Source organism: Ovis aries, chromosome 2, assembly GCF_016772045.2.
Source record: "Ovis aries strain OAR_USU_Benz2616 breed Rambouillet chromosome 2, ARS-UI_Ramb_v3.0, whole genome shotgun sequence".
Lineage (NCBI taxonomy): Eukaryota > Metazoa > Chordata > Mammalia > Artiodactyla > Bovidae > Ovis > Ovis aries.
The window spans coordinates 87,854,252-87,870,477 of record NC_056055.1 but is presented as its reverse complement, the minus strand read 5'-3'; the positions used below and the strand labels follow the sequence as shown (position 1 = coordinate 87,870,477).

Here is a 16,226-nt window from a genome sequence, read left to right as displayed (position 1 = left end):
ACAAATGGGGCTTACTGTGTGTATGGTACAGGGATAAGAATTATGGGCATATAAATCAGAAGAGGACAATCCTCCCCCTTACCTGGTGAGTAATGCAGTTTTCCTACATCTCCACTGCTGCTACTACTGCCGAGGCTGGTGTTGCTCTGGGTAAGTTCACTGGGGACCAACCCTGAGATACTCATATTAGGTGATATAGTCTCTCCCAAAATATGGTCTTCAAGGCCAGCTGGGAAACTGTAATCTCTATTTGTTTCCTCCTTTAATTGGAAAAAATAAAATCCCACATACATACATAAGATCTTCTCCAATGAGAATATATTCACTCTATCCTTTCAGAATTAAATTCATCTATAATTCTTAAATCATCACCATACGTTCTGAAACCTTGACCTCTTTCTATTATTTGGAATTTCTCTTCCATACTCTTAAGACATTCAAGCAATGACCTATGCCTCAAGATCATGCTGCGACCCTAGTATATATTAGGACTGTGGGGTTTATCCAATATTCAAACTATAAAATGAAAGAACTCTAGGAGCTTGCTGCGTCCAATGTAATCAGAGACCACAGTACAAACAGAGTAGGGGCTTAAGAGTCAAGAGAGCCACACTGTGATCTTGGTTCCCCATTACATACTGTGATCCTACAGAAATGACTCAACTTCCTTTTTAATTATGTTATCTGAAAAATGTGGGTAATATGAGCACATTAAAATCAGATAATTGTGAGAATTTTTGTTGGCAATATGATTATTCTGAAAACAACCATCTTTATTAAAGGAGTAAAACATGAACAAAGTTCTGAACACTGTAATTGTTGATTAGAGTGACTATAATGCTTTAAGTGATTGCTGATGCTTTAAGACAGAAAACATTTCACTAAGCAGTTTCCTTTTTAATTTTTGCTTTAAAGAAGATGTATATGCCTTCCTTATTATAAAACTACTTCTGGGTATACATCCAGAAAAAACAGAAACACTAATTCAAAAAGAGACCGGCACCCCAAGGCTCATAGCAGCACTATATAAAATAGCCAAGACATGGAAGCAACCCAAGTGCTTATCGACAGATGACAGGATCATGCAGATGTGATAAACACACACACACACAATGGAATGTTACTCAGTCATTTAGAATAAATGAAAAATTGCCATCTGCAGCAACATGGATGGACTACGTATTATGGCTAGTGAAATAAGTAAGAGAAAGAGCAATGGTGTATGATATCATTCATATGTGGAATCTGTAAGTAACACAAATGAATGTATATACAAAACAGAAACAGACTCACAGAAACAGAAAACAAACTGGCGGTTACCAAAGAGTAAGGGGACAGGGACAAATCAGGGTCATGGATTTAATGCATACAAACTACTTTACATAAAATAGATAAGCAACAAGAATTTACTGTCTAAGAAATAGTATGTGGTTTAAAAAAACTAAGGGAATTAACATGATACAGTATTAACAAAAGTATAGATTTTGTTCAAATTTCACAAAATTTTATGCTAGTGTCTATTATTTGTTTTCACACTTTATTCAAAATTCCATGTTGTATTTAGTTGCATGGAATAGCTTCAGCTACATGCAACAAAGTCTAGTAAACTCTCTTTCATTATTATGTTACAAATATTTTCTAATTTTCCTTGTTATAGCTTCTTTGATACACCCATCATTTAAAAGCAGACATTTAATTCCCAATTACATAGGTTTTTAAAGTATCTTTGAGATTTCTCATTTTGATACTAATATTCTCATTTAAATGCTTTTTTCTCTGCAATCACTCTGTATTTTTTCAGTCTTTTAACTTTAATGAGGATTTCAATGGCTAAGCCAAAGATCTCTCTGGGTAAATGTCACATTGCACTTGAAAATATGTAGGGTATTTTCAAATACCTTTTGATATTGATTTCTAACACAATTCCATAATGGTAAGAGAATAGCAAGGAGAGATAAGAAAGCCTTCCTCAGCAATCAATGCAAAGAAACAGAGGAAAACAATAGAATGGGAAAGACTAGAGATCTCTTCAAGAAAATTAGAGTTACCAAGGGAACATTTTATACAAAGATGGGCTCAATAAAGGACAGAAATGGTACTGACCTAACAGAAGCAGAAGATATACACAGAAGAACTATACAAAAAAGATCTTCACGACCCAGATAATCATGATGGTGTGATCGCTCACACTCACTTAGAGCCAGACATCCTGGAATGTGAAGTCAAGTGAGCCTTAGGAAGCATCAGTACGAACAAAGCTAACGGAGGTGATGGAATTCCAACTGAGCTCTTTCAAATCCTGAAAGATGATGCTGTGAAAGTGCTGCACTCAATATGTCAGCAAATTTGGAGAACTCAGCTGTGGCCACAGGACTTGAAAAGGTCAGTTTTCATTCCAATGCCAAAGAAAGGTAATGCCAAAGAATGCTCAAACTATCGCACAATTGTACTCATCTCACACGCTAGTAAAGTAATGCTCAAAACTCTCCAAGCCAAACTTCAGCAATATGTGAACCATGAACTTCCAGATGTTCAAGCTGGTTTTAGAAAAGGCAGAAGAACCAGAGATCAAATTGCCAACCTCCGATGGATCATCGAAAAAGCAAGAAAGTTTCAGAAAAACATCTATTTCTGCTTTATTGACTATGCCAAAGCCATTGACTGTGTGGATCACAATAAACTGGAAAATTCTGAAAGAGATGGGAATACCAGACCACCTGACCTGCCTCTTGAGAAATCTGTATGCAGGTCAGGAAGCAACAGTTAGAACTGGACATGGAACAACAGACTGGTTCCAAATAGGAAAAGGAGTACGTCAAGGCTGTATATTGTCACTTTGCTTATTTAACTTATATGCAGAGTACATCATGAGAAACGCTGGGCTGGAGGAAGCACAAGCTAGAATCAAGACTGCTGGGAGAAATATCAATAACCTCAGATATGCAGATGACACTACCCTTATGGCAGAAAGTGAAGAAGAACTAAAGAGCCTCTTGATAAAAGTGAAAGAGGAGACTGAAAAAGTTGGCTTAAAGCTCAACATTCAGAAAACAGATCATGGCATCTGGTCTCATCACTTCATGGGAAATAGATAGGGAAACAGCGGAAACAGTGGCTGACTTTGCTTTTCTGGGCTCCAAAATCACTGAAGATGGTGATTGCAGCCATGAAATTAAAAGATGCTTACTCCTTGGAAGGAAAGTTATGACCAACCTAGACAGCATATTAAAAAGCAGAGATACTACTTTGCCAATAAAGGTCCATCCAGTCAAGGCTATGGTTTTTCCAGTGGTCATGTATGGATGTGAGAGTTGGACTATAAAAAAAGCTGAGCACCGAAGAATTGATGCTTTTGAACTGTGGTGTTGGAGAAGACTCTTGAGAGTCCCTTGGACTGCAAGGAGATCCAACAAGTCCATCCTAAAGGAGATCAGTCCTGGGTGTTCATTGGAAGGACTGATGCTGAAGATGAAACTCCAATACTTTGGCCATCTGATGTGAAGAGCTGACTCATTTGAAAAGACCCTGATGCTGGGAAAGACTGAAGGGGACGACAGAGGATGAGATGTTTGGATGGCATCACCGACTCAATGGACATGGGTTTGGGTGGAGTCCAGGAATTGGTGATGGACAGGGAGGCTTGGCGTCCTGAAGTTCATGAGGTTGCAAAGAGTAGAACACGACTAAGCAACTGAACTGAAAGAGGACAGATCCTGTATGCCTTCAATTTACATTAGACCATGAAATGTTTGCACCTTGTTTTATGTCACTGGATATGTTCCAGGGTCTCCTGGCTTACAGTCTACGGAAACTTGAAAAGAATTTGTATCCTGTTGTTGTGTGAAAACCGTAGAAATCATCATTATCTTCAATGGGTTCATAGTGCTTTTCAGATCTGCTCTTCCCTTCTACTTTTCTATTCATTCTATTAATTTTTGACTGAAGTTTGATACTGAAACTCTATTTAAAAATCTTAATTTATCTACCTAAAAATAATTGTATTATACAGTGGAACTATATATAACTTTGTTTTATAATTTTCCAAGTCTCCTGTAAATGTGTTATGATACTATAAAAAAATGTAACAGTCTACAAAGTATGCAAAAATTAAAAGGAAAACAACAAAAAGAATTTACTGTCTGTAACAGGGAATTATACCCAATATCTTGTAATAACCTATAATAGAATATAATGTGCACTATGCTGTACACCTAAGACTAATACAGTATTATAAAATCAACTAATGCAGTATCGTAAAATCAACTTAACTTCAATAAAAAGTCAGCAGCTTTACTTATGCAGTATGAAATCTACAAATTGAGCTGTAGATTGACTTTTGTATCTTAAAGAAATAACAGCAGCTAAAGTTATTTAAAAAGTGAAGTGACATATGTAGAACAGACTGGTGGACACAGTGGGGGAAAGAGAGGGTGGGGCAAATTGAGAAAGTAGCGCTGACATATATATGCTCTCATGTGTAAAGTGTAACTAGCAGGAAGCTGCTAAGTGACATAGGGAGACGGCCTGGAACTCTGTGACAACCCAGAGGTGTGGCGGGGAGCAGGGGGAGGCTCAAGATGGAAGGGAGATATATATATAAAATATATAAATACATAAAATTTATATATAAATTATATAATTATACATATATAACATATATAGTATATGTAACTATATATATATATCCCCTCCATCTTGACCCTTGCCCCACTCCCGTCCACACTTCTAGGTTGTCCTAAATTGCCAGGCTGGGCTCCCTGTGTCATCTAGCAGCTTCTTGCTAGCTATATATATACATACACATATATATGTGAAGTGAAAGTCACTCAGTCGTGTCCAACTCTTTGCAACCCCATGGACTGTATGTAATCCAGGGAATTCTCCAGGCCAGAATACTGGAGTGGGTAGCCTTTCCCTTCTCCAGGGGATCTTCCCAACCCAAGGATGAAACTCAGGTCTTCTGCACTGCAGGCAGTTGTTTACCAGCTGAGTCACAAAGGAAGCCCAAGAACACTGGAGTGGGTAGCCTATCCCTTCTCCAGTGGATCTTTCTGACCCAGGAATCGAACCAGGCTCTCCTGCATTGCAGGCACATTCTTTGCCAACTTAGCTATCAGGGAAGCCCAAATATATATATAAAAAAACACAGTGACTCACAATGATGTATGTACATCAGAGACCACCACAACATTATAAAGCAATTATCCTCCACTTAAAAAAAGTGAAGTGATATGCAAATACAACATGGCATTACTATTAGATCAATTAATAATCAATTAATTAATCATTAATTCTTTCAACTAAATAGACAATGTGTTAGCTTAGACTGAGCTGTGGAATTATAAAGTAGTCCTGATATTCTATTTCTTCATTATTAAATTCCTTACATGTATACTTGAGTCATTTCAAGAAAGAAGTAGGATATGCATGTTTAAAGATATTAAAAAACAAAATTACCAGAAAACTCTAAATAATAATTCATATATTAAAAAAATACTCCAAACACTGCAACATCAGGGAGAGGACGCACATAAAGCACTCTCACCTCGTCATCTGAGTAGCTGTAGGCAGACGCTACAGCTACCCACATCTTACTGGCTACTGTTGCTGCTTGTTTCATGCCAGATTTTAGCACATCCATCTTGGGTCCTGAGAGGATATTGTCCAGCTTTAGCCCTGACAAAGAATTTACCACAGAACCCAACGAGCCGTGCGGTGAAGAACGGACCAGTGCTGATAAAGAAGTTGAACGCTCCTTAGGACTCCTGGAGGGAGTCTGTTGCTTGAGACGCCCCGTCAGAGTTTTAGACCGGGACACTGCAGGGGAGCCCGTTTCACTTTCAGGGCTCTCCTGTGCTGGTGGACCATGATCTAAAGGGAGGCTTGATCTCCTCTCTAAAGAGTGAACAAATGCACCGGTAGCACCAGACTCTCTGCTCCCCTCTCCATGGAGTTCCATACTAGTGGACTTGCTACCTAAGGGACTCTTTAGATTCATATAGCTTTCGATTTCATCAGCCAGATTACGTGCAATAACTGGAGAAAACAGCTTCTCTTCTGAATCAGTTTTTTCTCCTATACATTCAGTGGCTAAAAGCGACAAAGGATCTAGGCCAGTTTCAACATCTTCCCTCTCAACAGCTTTAGCAACACCATACAAGCTATTTCTCTTATTTGCTAGATCTCTGGATCCTGCTTTCGAGTCTCTGGACTGATCATTATCATTTTGTAGACTGTCACACGTATCCTTTGTCACAGTAGCTTTAGCTACATTTTCATCAACCCCAGGTTCCATCAACTCTTGGCTTTCCTCAAGCATCTCTAACACCGATGATCGGTGCTCCGAATCCCAAGTGCTTTCAGACACACGAGTCCTAGTGTCAGCGGGATGGCAGCTAATACTCCCAAAGCTGTGGGCTCTTGCATTATGGAGTGGAGAAGTCTTAGGGCTTGTCAGTGCTGTGAGAATCTTGGCATCTGCTCCCATCATGATAGCCACTTCACTTGAATTCAAATCCAAACTGCTCTTCTTAAGTAACATTCCTGCTCGACTTTCAGAACTAAAACTACAGCTTCTCTCTGGAAAATGCCTTTGTCTTTTTTCTCCTCTGTCCCCATTCTTCTTGAGATTAATAACTTCACCAAAGACGGCATCTTCAACTGGATCTTGACTAGAAAATAATACATTTGATGTACTACCTAAAAAGAGAAAATACAGTATTAAAAATACATCTATTTTCTGATGTAACTTTTATTAAAAAAATGTTTTTTCCTGATTTTTGAAAGTGAGAACATAGAGTAAAAGATTCAGAAAGGTTAGATGGTATACAGAAAAAGTCCAAAAGCACTGCTTGACCCTGTGTTTTAAGAACATTTTAATGTCTAATATGTCTTTTATCCTCTATGCATATACATACACATTTTAAGAAAAGATCATGTAATATATACTGTATAAACCTGTATTGTTCACTGACAGATATCACACCTATTAATAAATATAATCTATAAACATGTTTTATATTTTAAGAGTTTTACATTCAACTTAAGAAATACATTGTGTTAAACAGCAGACCTAAAAAGAAACAGCAGAGCTTGTATGCAGGTCAAGAATCAACAGTTCGAATCAGACATAGAACAAAGGAATGGTTCAAAGTTGGGAAAGGAGTACGTCAAGGCTGTATATTGTCACCCTGCTTATTTAACTTACATGCAGAGTACATCATACGAAATGCCAGGATGGATGAATCACAAGCTGGAATCAAGACTGCCAGGAGAAATACCAACAACTTTAGGTATGCAGATGATACCACTTGAATGGCAGAAAGTGAAGAGGAACTAAAGAGCCTCTTAATGAGGATAAGAGGAGAGTAAAAAAGCTGGCTTAAAACTCAACATTCAAAAAACAAAGATCATGGCATCTCGTCCCACCATTTCATGGCAAATAGATGGAGAAACAATGGAAATAGCCACAGACTTTATTTTCTTGGGCTCTAAAATCACTGAGGATGGTGACTGCAGCCACAAAATTTAAAAACGCCTGTTCTTTGGAAGAAAAGCTTTGACAAACCTAGAGAGCATATTAAAAAGCAGAGACATCACTTTGCCAACAAAGATCCATACAGTCAAAGCAAACTATTTCTAGTAGTCATGTTCAGATATGATAGCTGAACCATAAGGAAGGCTGAATGCCAAGGAATTGATGCTTTCTAATTGTGGTGCTGGAGAATTCTCTTGAGAATCCCTTGAACAGCAAGGAGATCAAACCATCAATCCTAAAGAAATCAACCCTGAATATTCATTGGAAGGACTGAGGCTGAAGCTGAAGCTCAAGCTCCAATACTTTGGCTATCTGATGAGAAGAGCTGACTCACTGGAAAAGATCCTGATGCTGGGAGAGACTGAGGGCAGAAGAGGGAAGGGGTAATAAAGGGTGAGATGATTAGATGGCATCACCGACTCAATGGACTTGAGTCTGAGTAAATTCCAGGAGATAGTGAAGGACAGGGAAGCCTGGTGCACCACAGTCCATGGGGTCGCAGAGTTAGACACGATGTAGCAGCTAAACAGACAGAAAAAGAAATAATCTCTTCTATCCTAGATTTCATATACCTAATTCAACAAGTATTTACCAGAAATCTACTTTGCACAAAGCAAGTTCATAGTCACAGATTACGTATTTGCTATAGCCAAAGTCTTACTTCTCCAAAGTACTGAATAAAAGGATCTAGAATGGAGTGCTTAGAATCAGCAAATGATAAGAAGCCTAATAAAATCTGAATAGCCAAAATTTTTTCTGTTAAGTTTATTCCTTCAACAAGTATCTGAATGCCTACTAGCACCCACTACATGAAGTGCTAATACAATGGAGAATAAAACAGACATGATCCCAGCCTTCACAGAGATCAATCGTGTTTCATTAAGTGTCTATAGGAACCTCCCCCAGCTTTAGGGGATGCAGGCAGTCATTAACTCCTTGCTACCATGTAATTTTTTCCATACCAAGACCAAAAACTATCTCTAGTTGCATCACTGCGTGCATGCTGAGTTGCTTCAGTCATGCGCGACCCTATGAACTGTAGCCCTGCCAGGCTCCTCTGTCCATGGGATTCTCTAGGCAGCATGACCTCCTCCAGGGGATCTTCCCGACCCAGGGATCAAACCAGGGTCTCCTGCATTGCACATGGATTCTTTACCACAGACTCACTGGGATTAGAACTTAAGTCTAAGCATTCATATTTAAGATTCTCATTGGTTTTTTAAAAACCTTAGAGTTTGGGACAAAAGTTGTTTTTGATAAAGTCTTCTTTTTTAATCTTTCAAATTCATTTAAAGATTTTTTTAATATTCCAAATTGGTATCTAATAATCATAATCAATCAACTAAAGAGAACTAATAATAAGCATTTAGAGATATTTTTTAAAGCTTTTAGGGGAATTAAATTAGCCTGTTTTGTAACTCTGAAGTTTGTATCTGCTTCAAAAAAATTTTACCAATATTTTAGAAAAGATCTTTGCAAATTTACTGGTTCTTATTTCTGGGAGTTTAGTGGCACGTTTTGTTGAATTTTAAATTGACTTTGACTTAAAATATGTTAAAATGTTTGACATACTTAAAATAAATTAAAATGTTTGACATACTGGCAAAAGCCTCATTCCATTTCCTCCTTTCTTAATAGAGTAACTCTTTCTACATCAAAATGTAACATGGAAATAAGATCAATAAAAAGAGAAAAAAAAAAAACACACCAGTCCCCAAACTATGTCCATTTCAATATTCTGAGAAGATTCTAAACATTTGATGATGAAAACTCTGCCCTCCTTTTTCTTTTTAATCTGCTATCAATACACTGGAAAAATAGGATTATAAATATATATATATCAATTACTTTTTCAAAAAAACATTTAGCTCTACCTCTTGAACAAAACTCCTCACCCCCTGCAAAATAACAGACATTGGTATCACAATTAAAAGAAAAAAAAACTTCAGGAATGAGAAGTATTTCCAGGTTAAAAAGCTCAGCAAATTTAACTTCTATGAAGTCACAAACAGATATACTTACAAATAAGACAACTGACTTTAGGGAAGTGAACTATAACTACTACAAACAAAGTGCAAATTAACACAGGCCAATCTCATTGTCTTTTAAAATCATACACCTAAATGTCTGCCTTACGGGTATTTGGGAGGGCTACAACATAATTGAAAGTAGTATAAGAGTTACTCATTACAAATATTAATCCCCTGGACAAGGAGTGGCAACCAACTCCAATACTCTTACCTGGAGAATTCCAGGGACAGAGGAGCCTGGTGGGCTACAGTCCATGTGATTGCAAAGAGTGGGACACAACTAAGCAACTAACACTATGACGTATGACTCAATCATAAATAAGAAGTCGCTCAGGGTACCTATAATAATTGGGCAAAAATTAAAGACCCGCTGGTATTTTTGTGTAGAATCTAAGTGATATGAATCTTTTTCTTCTGTTTCCTTTCAGGTATAGGAATTACCCTGCTACGCACAAGCCCATTGGAATTTGACCACATAATTGCCTCTCTGTTCAGGATAAGTATGAGGCCTACCCCACAGTTCCTCTCTCATTATCAACCATAAGAAAGGAGGACAGAACTCAGAACAGGCACGACAATAAGAAAAGTATTCCAGGACTTCCCAGGTAGTCCAGGGTTAAGAATCCACCTGCCAAAGCAGGAGAGACAGGTTTGATCTCTGGTCTGAGAAGATCCCACATACTGCAGAGCAACCAAATTCATGCACCACTATTGAACCCGTGTTTGAAAGCCTATGAGTCCTAGAGAAGACTCTGCAACAAGAGAAGCTGCTACAAGAAGATGCCCACACATCACAAGTGGAGAGCAGCTTCGGCTCACCGCAACTAGGGAAAAGCTGCACACAGCAGTGAAGACCCAGTGCAGCCATAAATGAAGAAAAATTTAAAAAATTACAGAATACATGACTGCAGTCTTATTTTTTTAAAAAGCTTTTCCAAATAACATCTAAACACATTTAATACTCTTCCTTTTAAACATGAAGTATTTTTAAATATCTTTTAATTTCCTCTTTAGCCCATTTACGGGATTCAGCTTATTACTTCTGACTCTTGAGCATGTTCATTACAATTAAGTTAGCAATTTATAATGTCACTAAAGACACACATGGACCTACAGAAGTATGTTTTAAACACTTAATAACAAAAGTGTTGGACTTCCCTGGTGGTCCAGTGATTAAAAATCTGCCTTGCAACGCAGGAGACACGGGTTTGATACCTGGTGTGGGAAGATTCCACATGCCGAGAGGCAACTAAATCCATGTACTGCAACTATTGAGCCCACACTTCAGAGCCCAGGAAGTGCAACTACTGAGCCCATGTGCTGCAACTACTGAGGCCTGCATCCTAGAGCTTGTTCTTAGCAACAAGAGAAGCTACAACAATAAGAAGCCTGCATACAACTAGAGAGTAGTGTCCAGCTTGCCACAGCTAGAGAAAAGTCTGCATGTAGCAACAAAGACCCAGTACAACAAAAAAATAATAAATTAATTAAAAGAAAATTATTTAATAAATGTAAAGACTTACCAGTGCTACTTTTTCTGCCGTTGATATCAAATATACCAGATGGAACTTTCACAATACTGCTGCCCCACGCAGGAGGTTCAGCAGGGCTCTGGGGCTCTGCACTAGGTTGAGAATGTTTGGCCACAACAGCAGAGACATTGCACACCTCTGGGAAAAAATATTTGGACGTTATCATTCCTATTTTCACCAGTACTAAACAGAAATAGTACTTTTAAATATATCTTATGGACTTTTTTTTCTATGTGGAGATGAATACATGATTATTTTATTACTGATTTATTCTGATTTATTTTATGCCATAAATGTTGCCAGTATTGACTGAAATAAATGCTTTATTTTAGCATTCATAATTCTAACTTGAACACTGCTGAGTGAATCAATTAAGACTGGCCTTTCGTCACATTCCTCATCACTTCTCAAGTAGGAGAGGGGCCTGCTTCTGTATAATTCTGGAGCATAAAATAAGCGACACCATTAAAGAAAGGGAACTTTTGTGTAAGAGGACAAGAAGAACACTGTGTTACTATAAAGCCAAATATTCCTCCATATTTTCTTAAAGTGATTACTAGAAACATTTCTATCTCAGTGAGTACCCTAAAAGAAGAAAAACTACACAGACTATACTGGAACTTACAAATGAAAAATGTCAACTCAGATATGTGAAGGACTTCTACTGAAAGAGCATTTTAAGATACAAGGTACACTGGAATACAAGTTTGATGACTCAAAGTTTTGTCCTGGTTCTGTCACGAAATAGTTACTTTACACTGGCAAATGAATACCATGATGGGTTGCACTTTCCTACAAAACTGAGGTCTCACCTACAGAGTCTCTAAAAATCTCTTAAATTCTAAAATTCAGAGACTACCAAAAATCTATCATATATGACAGAGAGTTTGTACTAAGTCATTTCAGTCATGTCCAACTCAGTGCAACCCTATGGACTGTAGCCCGCCAGGGTCCTTTGTCCATGCAATTCTCCAGGCAAGAATACTGGAATGGGTTGCCATGCCCTTCTCCCAGGAGATCTTCCTGACCCAGAGATCGAATGTGCTTCTCTTGGTCTCCTGCATTGGCAGGCAGGTTCTTTACCACTAGCGCCACCTGGGAAACCCATAGATAACAGTATATAATATAAGCCCAGACTTTACATTTCTGAACACTATCACCAAAATTATCAAATAAGACTTTTAAATAATAGAGGTAACTCACTAAGTAAAGCTAAGTAAATATCAGTACTTAACCTTCTGTTTTAGTTATTAAGTCTCCTGACATTTGTTCTTCAGGCACATGAATTTCTGCATCATCCTTTAAAAGTTCATCCTTAGACCCATAGCCTTGGTCAGACTGACCACCTGTTAAAAAGAATAAAGGCTGACATATGTTTTCATATATTTACAGTCTAGCTATAAAATGTCAAAAGGAAATTCCACCAACTTACGCAACTCAACTTCTAAAAAGAAGAGACAAAAGCTCACAAAGCACACAAAACATTTTACAACAAAGATAAGAAGAACAGCAAAGAACAGCAGAAAGGAATTTCAAAACTAAAAACCATTACATACTTGAAAGCAATGAATCTTAATTTCCTCATGTATAAATTAGTAGATTTGGATGCTTTGAAAGTTTCTTTTGGAGTGTATTTATAAAACGCTACCTTTTGTGTTAAGACAGAAGTGGAAATAAAACATACACCTGCTTACTTCTACAAAAAGAAATGCAAGAATAATAAACCATAAAACAACTGGTCACCAACAAAAGGTGGGGGAAAACAGGATGGAAGGGATAGAGAGGAAACTGCTCTAACTACGGTTATCATATTGCTTTTTTATTTTTGGAAACATAATTTCTACATATTCAAAAATTAAATCAGCAAAACTGAGGGTGGGGTGCAACTAAAACTGAATGTACACAGAAACAAAAAAAAATCAATTGTTTGTGACATAACCACACTTAAAGGATGGGGAGGACGAATCCAAGTAACTTTTAACACACTGAGTATACACCCTAAGCCTGAGGGATAGCAGTCAAATTCTGAACTCCTTCGGTTTGTTCCTCACAGAGAAATGTGTGTAGCAGGGCTGAAACTATATTATGTGTACTGGAAGACTGAGCAATTGAGTAAATGTGATGATGTTGGGAACCAAGATTTTTACTATGGAAGAAGAAAGATTTTTTACAAAAGAAAAAAAAATGATATGCAGAAAGGCAAAGAAAAACTTGTGTAACTGAGTCGCAATTAAAAATATTTCTAAAATAACATAAAAATTTTTCTAGCTCTGCTGAAAAAGTCTAGACCACCACCCTGGAGGGAGTAGCATATCTAGGGCCCAGATCTTGGTTTCTAAAATCTACTGCCCATTAAAAGGAAGCTGAGATCCTTGAAGAAATGGCTGATTCCAGAGCTCAGGCAGGGAAGGTTCAAGAATGAGCCAGGAACACTTTGTTATGTAAGAAAGCAAGTGCTAGAAAACACGAGAGGACATTTCTAAAGGACATTCACCACCTTACAACCATCACAGTAGTAAAGACTGGTCCAGGCAAGAATCATCAATGGATGCTAAACTTAAAAGGGAATGTGTGATGAAAAAGCAGATATTATTGCATGGTCTCAGAGTATCTCTTCACAAGTGGCTTATTATCTGCAGGAGGGCTAACAGTAACTAACAGAAACCAAACAGTGACACCAAGCAACCAAAATCAGCACCACCAATAAGGAACAGACAGAATTGTGGCCTCTGAGATGTGACCATCTCAGAAGGCTATAACAGCATTTCTGTATTTCTGTAGAAGAGCCATGGATGCATAATCTAATTTAATCACAGGGAACCATCAGACAAACTCAAATTTGGCAGTATTTCACAAAATGACTTGACTTACTCTTCAAAAAGGTCGAGGTCATGAAAGACAAAGAAATGGTGAGGAACTATGCTGGTTAAAGGTGACTAAAGAGAAGGAGTTAAGTACCATAAAGGACATTACAACTGACCACACTGGGATAACAACTGTACATTAAAGTGGTACATAAATGTTTCCCTGAATTGGTAAACCATACTGCAGTCCCATAAGAGCAAACACTACTGCAGTATTAAGAGGTAAGAGGGCAAAACGTATGCAATCTGCTCTCACATAATGGGGAAAAATGTGTGTATGCTTACAGAAAGAAAATGATAAATGTGTTAACCTAACAGTGAATGAAGCTAGATAAAAGATGTTCAAGAGTTCTTTGTAGTACTCTTGAAACATTTAATAAGCTTAAAATGATTTCAAAATAGTTTTTTAAAAGTCTACTTTGGCTTTAATGTTCCATCATTTTAAGGAAATAAAATAAATTTAAGGAAATAAAGGCAAGTTACTAGGGAAACATTATCAAGGGTGTCAATGAAAAACACATAAAACAAAAAATATAGTGACTTCTACTGTCTACCACTTTTTATTTTTTATTTTTTTTCACTTTCTGTCACTCTTTAAAGTACCAATGAAACTATGGGTTTGCCAATAACGAAAGAATCAAACTTAAAAAACTTGCTATTTAGATCACCAACAAGGACCCACTGTATAGCACAGGGAACTATACTCAATATTTTTTAATAACCTATAAGGGAAAAGAACCTGAAAAAGAATATATATATATAACTAAATCATTGTACATCTGAAATTAACACAATAAGTCTATTGTACTTCAAATTTTTTTTTTAAATTATGAAAAATACTGCTATTAAGAATGACTACATTCAGTCATTTTTTTATTGGCCCCTCAGAAAGTCTGGTAAAACATTATGGTGCCACGAAATGGACACTGGACTGGGAACTGAGTAAACTGATTAAACTCAGATATGCCTTCAATAAGCTAACTGACTCAGTATCAGGTACCAAATGGAAAGATGCTATGAGATAATCCTTCATGAAAAGAGTAACTTAAGCATCTGGGCTGGAGGTTTCCAAAAGTATCAGATGACATCACCAGAAACTCTACAGAGACATAATCATAGTAAATTCAATACTAGAGCTTCAGTCATTTGAAATGTAACTGGAAAGAAATCTATGAAAAAGGGAGTTGAAGTTTCCTCCCCAACTGGGGAATAAAGAATCTTCATGCAGTTTCCCAGTATTACTAGATCTTTTTTCCCCCTTAAAGGAGACCAACTTAATAATCTAGAGAGAGAAGGAGAGTGCTTACTATAATAATAATAATTATTGTAAGCAGTGAAATGGTTTCATACCACAAATTATTTTCTTGGTTTTTCACAAATGAAATCAGTTTATTCTGTAAGTACTAGGAAAAAATATACGAGGAAATAAAATAAGTTTTCAAATTAAAATCTCATGAAAATTCCTACATGTTGAAAGAAATTTACAAACATTGTAAATTATATTGTAACTTATAATTTTATGTTGACTTATACCTGCTTCTGTAATCATGGGAGTAGTTTCTAGCACAAGAATCAGCAGTTTAGTTTTAGCAACCAAAACCTACCTCAACAGCTAGAATACTTAAATCTTTAATGCCCATAAAACTATTTGACACAATGATGCTACAAATCACCCTCAAAATAAGAAATGTAGACAGGCATAGCATATTTTCAAATAAGGTAACAAATATGCTTTGCAAGTTAATCATAAGGTTACTTGGGCATTTTCAGTAGTACATATATGATTATACAGAAGAAAAAGCCAAGAAAACTAAAATTGCTTTCTTCTTGTAAAGGTACTTAAAACCAAAGGCCTTTCCCCCACCCATGCATGTCAGCAAAGTTTAACCTAATAAATGGGAAATTACCTGAAGTGGTTAACATTCAAGGGTAGAATTAATGCACACGTGTATCCATAGCTTCACGTCATACAAGTCTGTCTGCACCCCACACCATAACAGCCAAGGACAAATGCAGCACCCAGAAACAGCACAGAGCATAAAGCAGAGCAACAAAGAGCAGAGAAAAGGAAACTTCAGTCATTGAGACAAGTTCATCAGATGAAGCACAGGAATTAAGACTCAGAGTTCTTTATACAGAAAAGCTTGAGATACTAACAATTAACAACAAAAAGAAAAAACACAAGAAGGATGTGTAACACACATGTAAAATATGCTACTTTAATCAAGCTTATTTCTAACTTCAGAGGCTAGAGCTTTGAATG

The 16,226-nt window shown here is 37.1% G+C and overlaps 1 protein-coding gene across 3 annotated transcripts in view; it reads right to left on the bottom strand.

The window, feature by feature from the left end:
* DENND4C (DENN domain containing 4C) overlaps positions 1–16,226 on the bottom strand; it is a 112,011-nt gene that overhangs the window by 25,301 nt on the left and 70,484 nt on the right. For all 3 annotated transcript variants that reach the window (XR_009599253.1, XM_004004393.6, XM_027964567.3), the window contains 4 exons: positions 12,335–12,445; positions 11,091–11,237; positions 5,546–6,699; positions 83–260 (listed from right to left, as the gene is read on the bottom strand). Coding sequence is in view for 2 of the 3 variants with exons in the window: in XM_004004393.6 (XP_004004442.3) it covers positions 83–260; positions 5,546–6,699; positions 11,091–11,237; positions 12,335–12,445 (1,590 nt within the window). In the remaining variant the exon portion in view is untranslated. The remainder of the gene's footprint in view (positions 1–82; positions 261–5,545; positions 6,700–11,090; positions 11,238–12,334; positions 12,446–16,226) is intronic.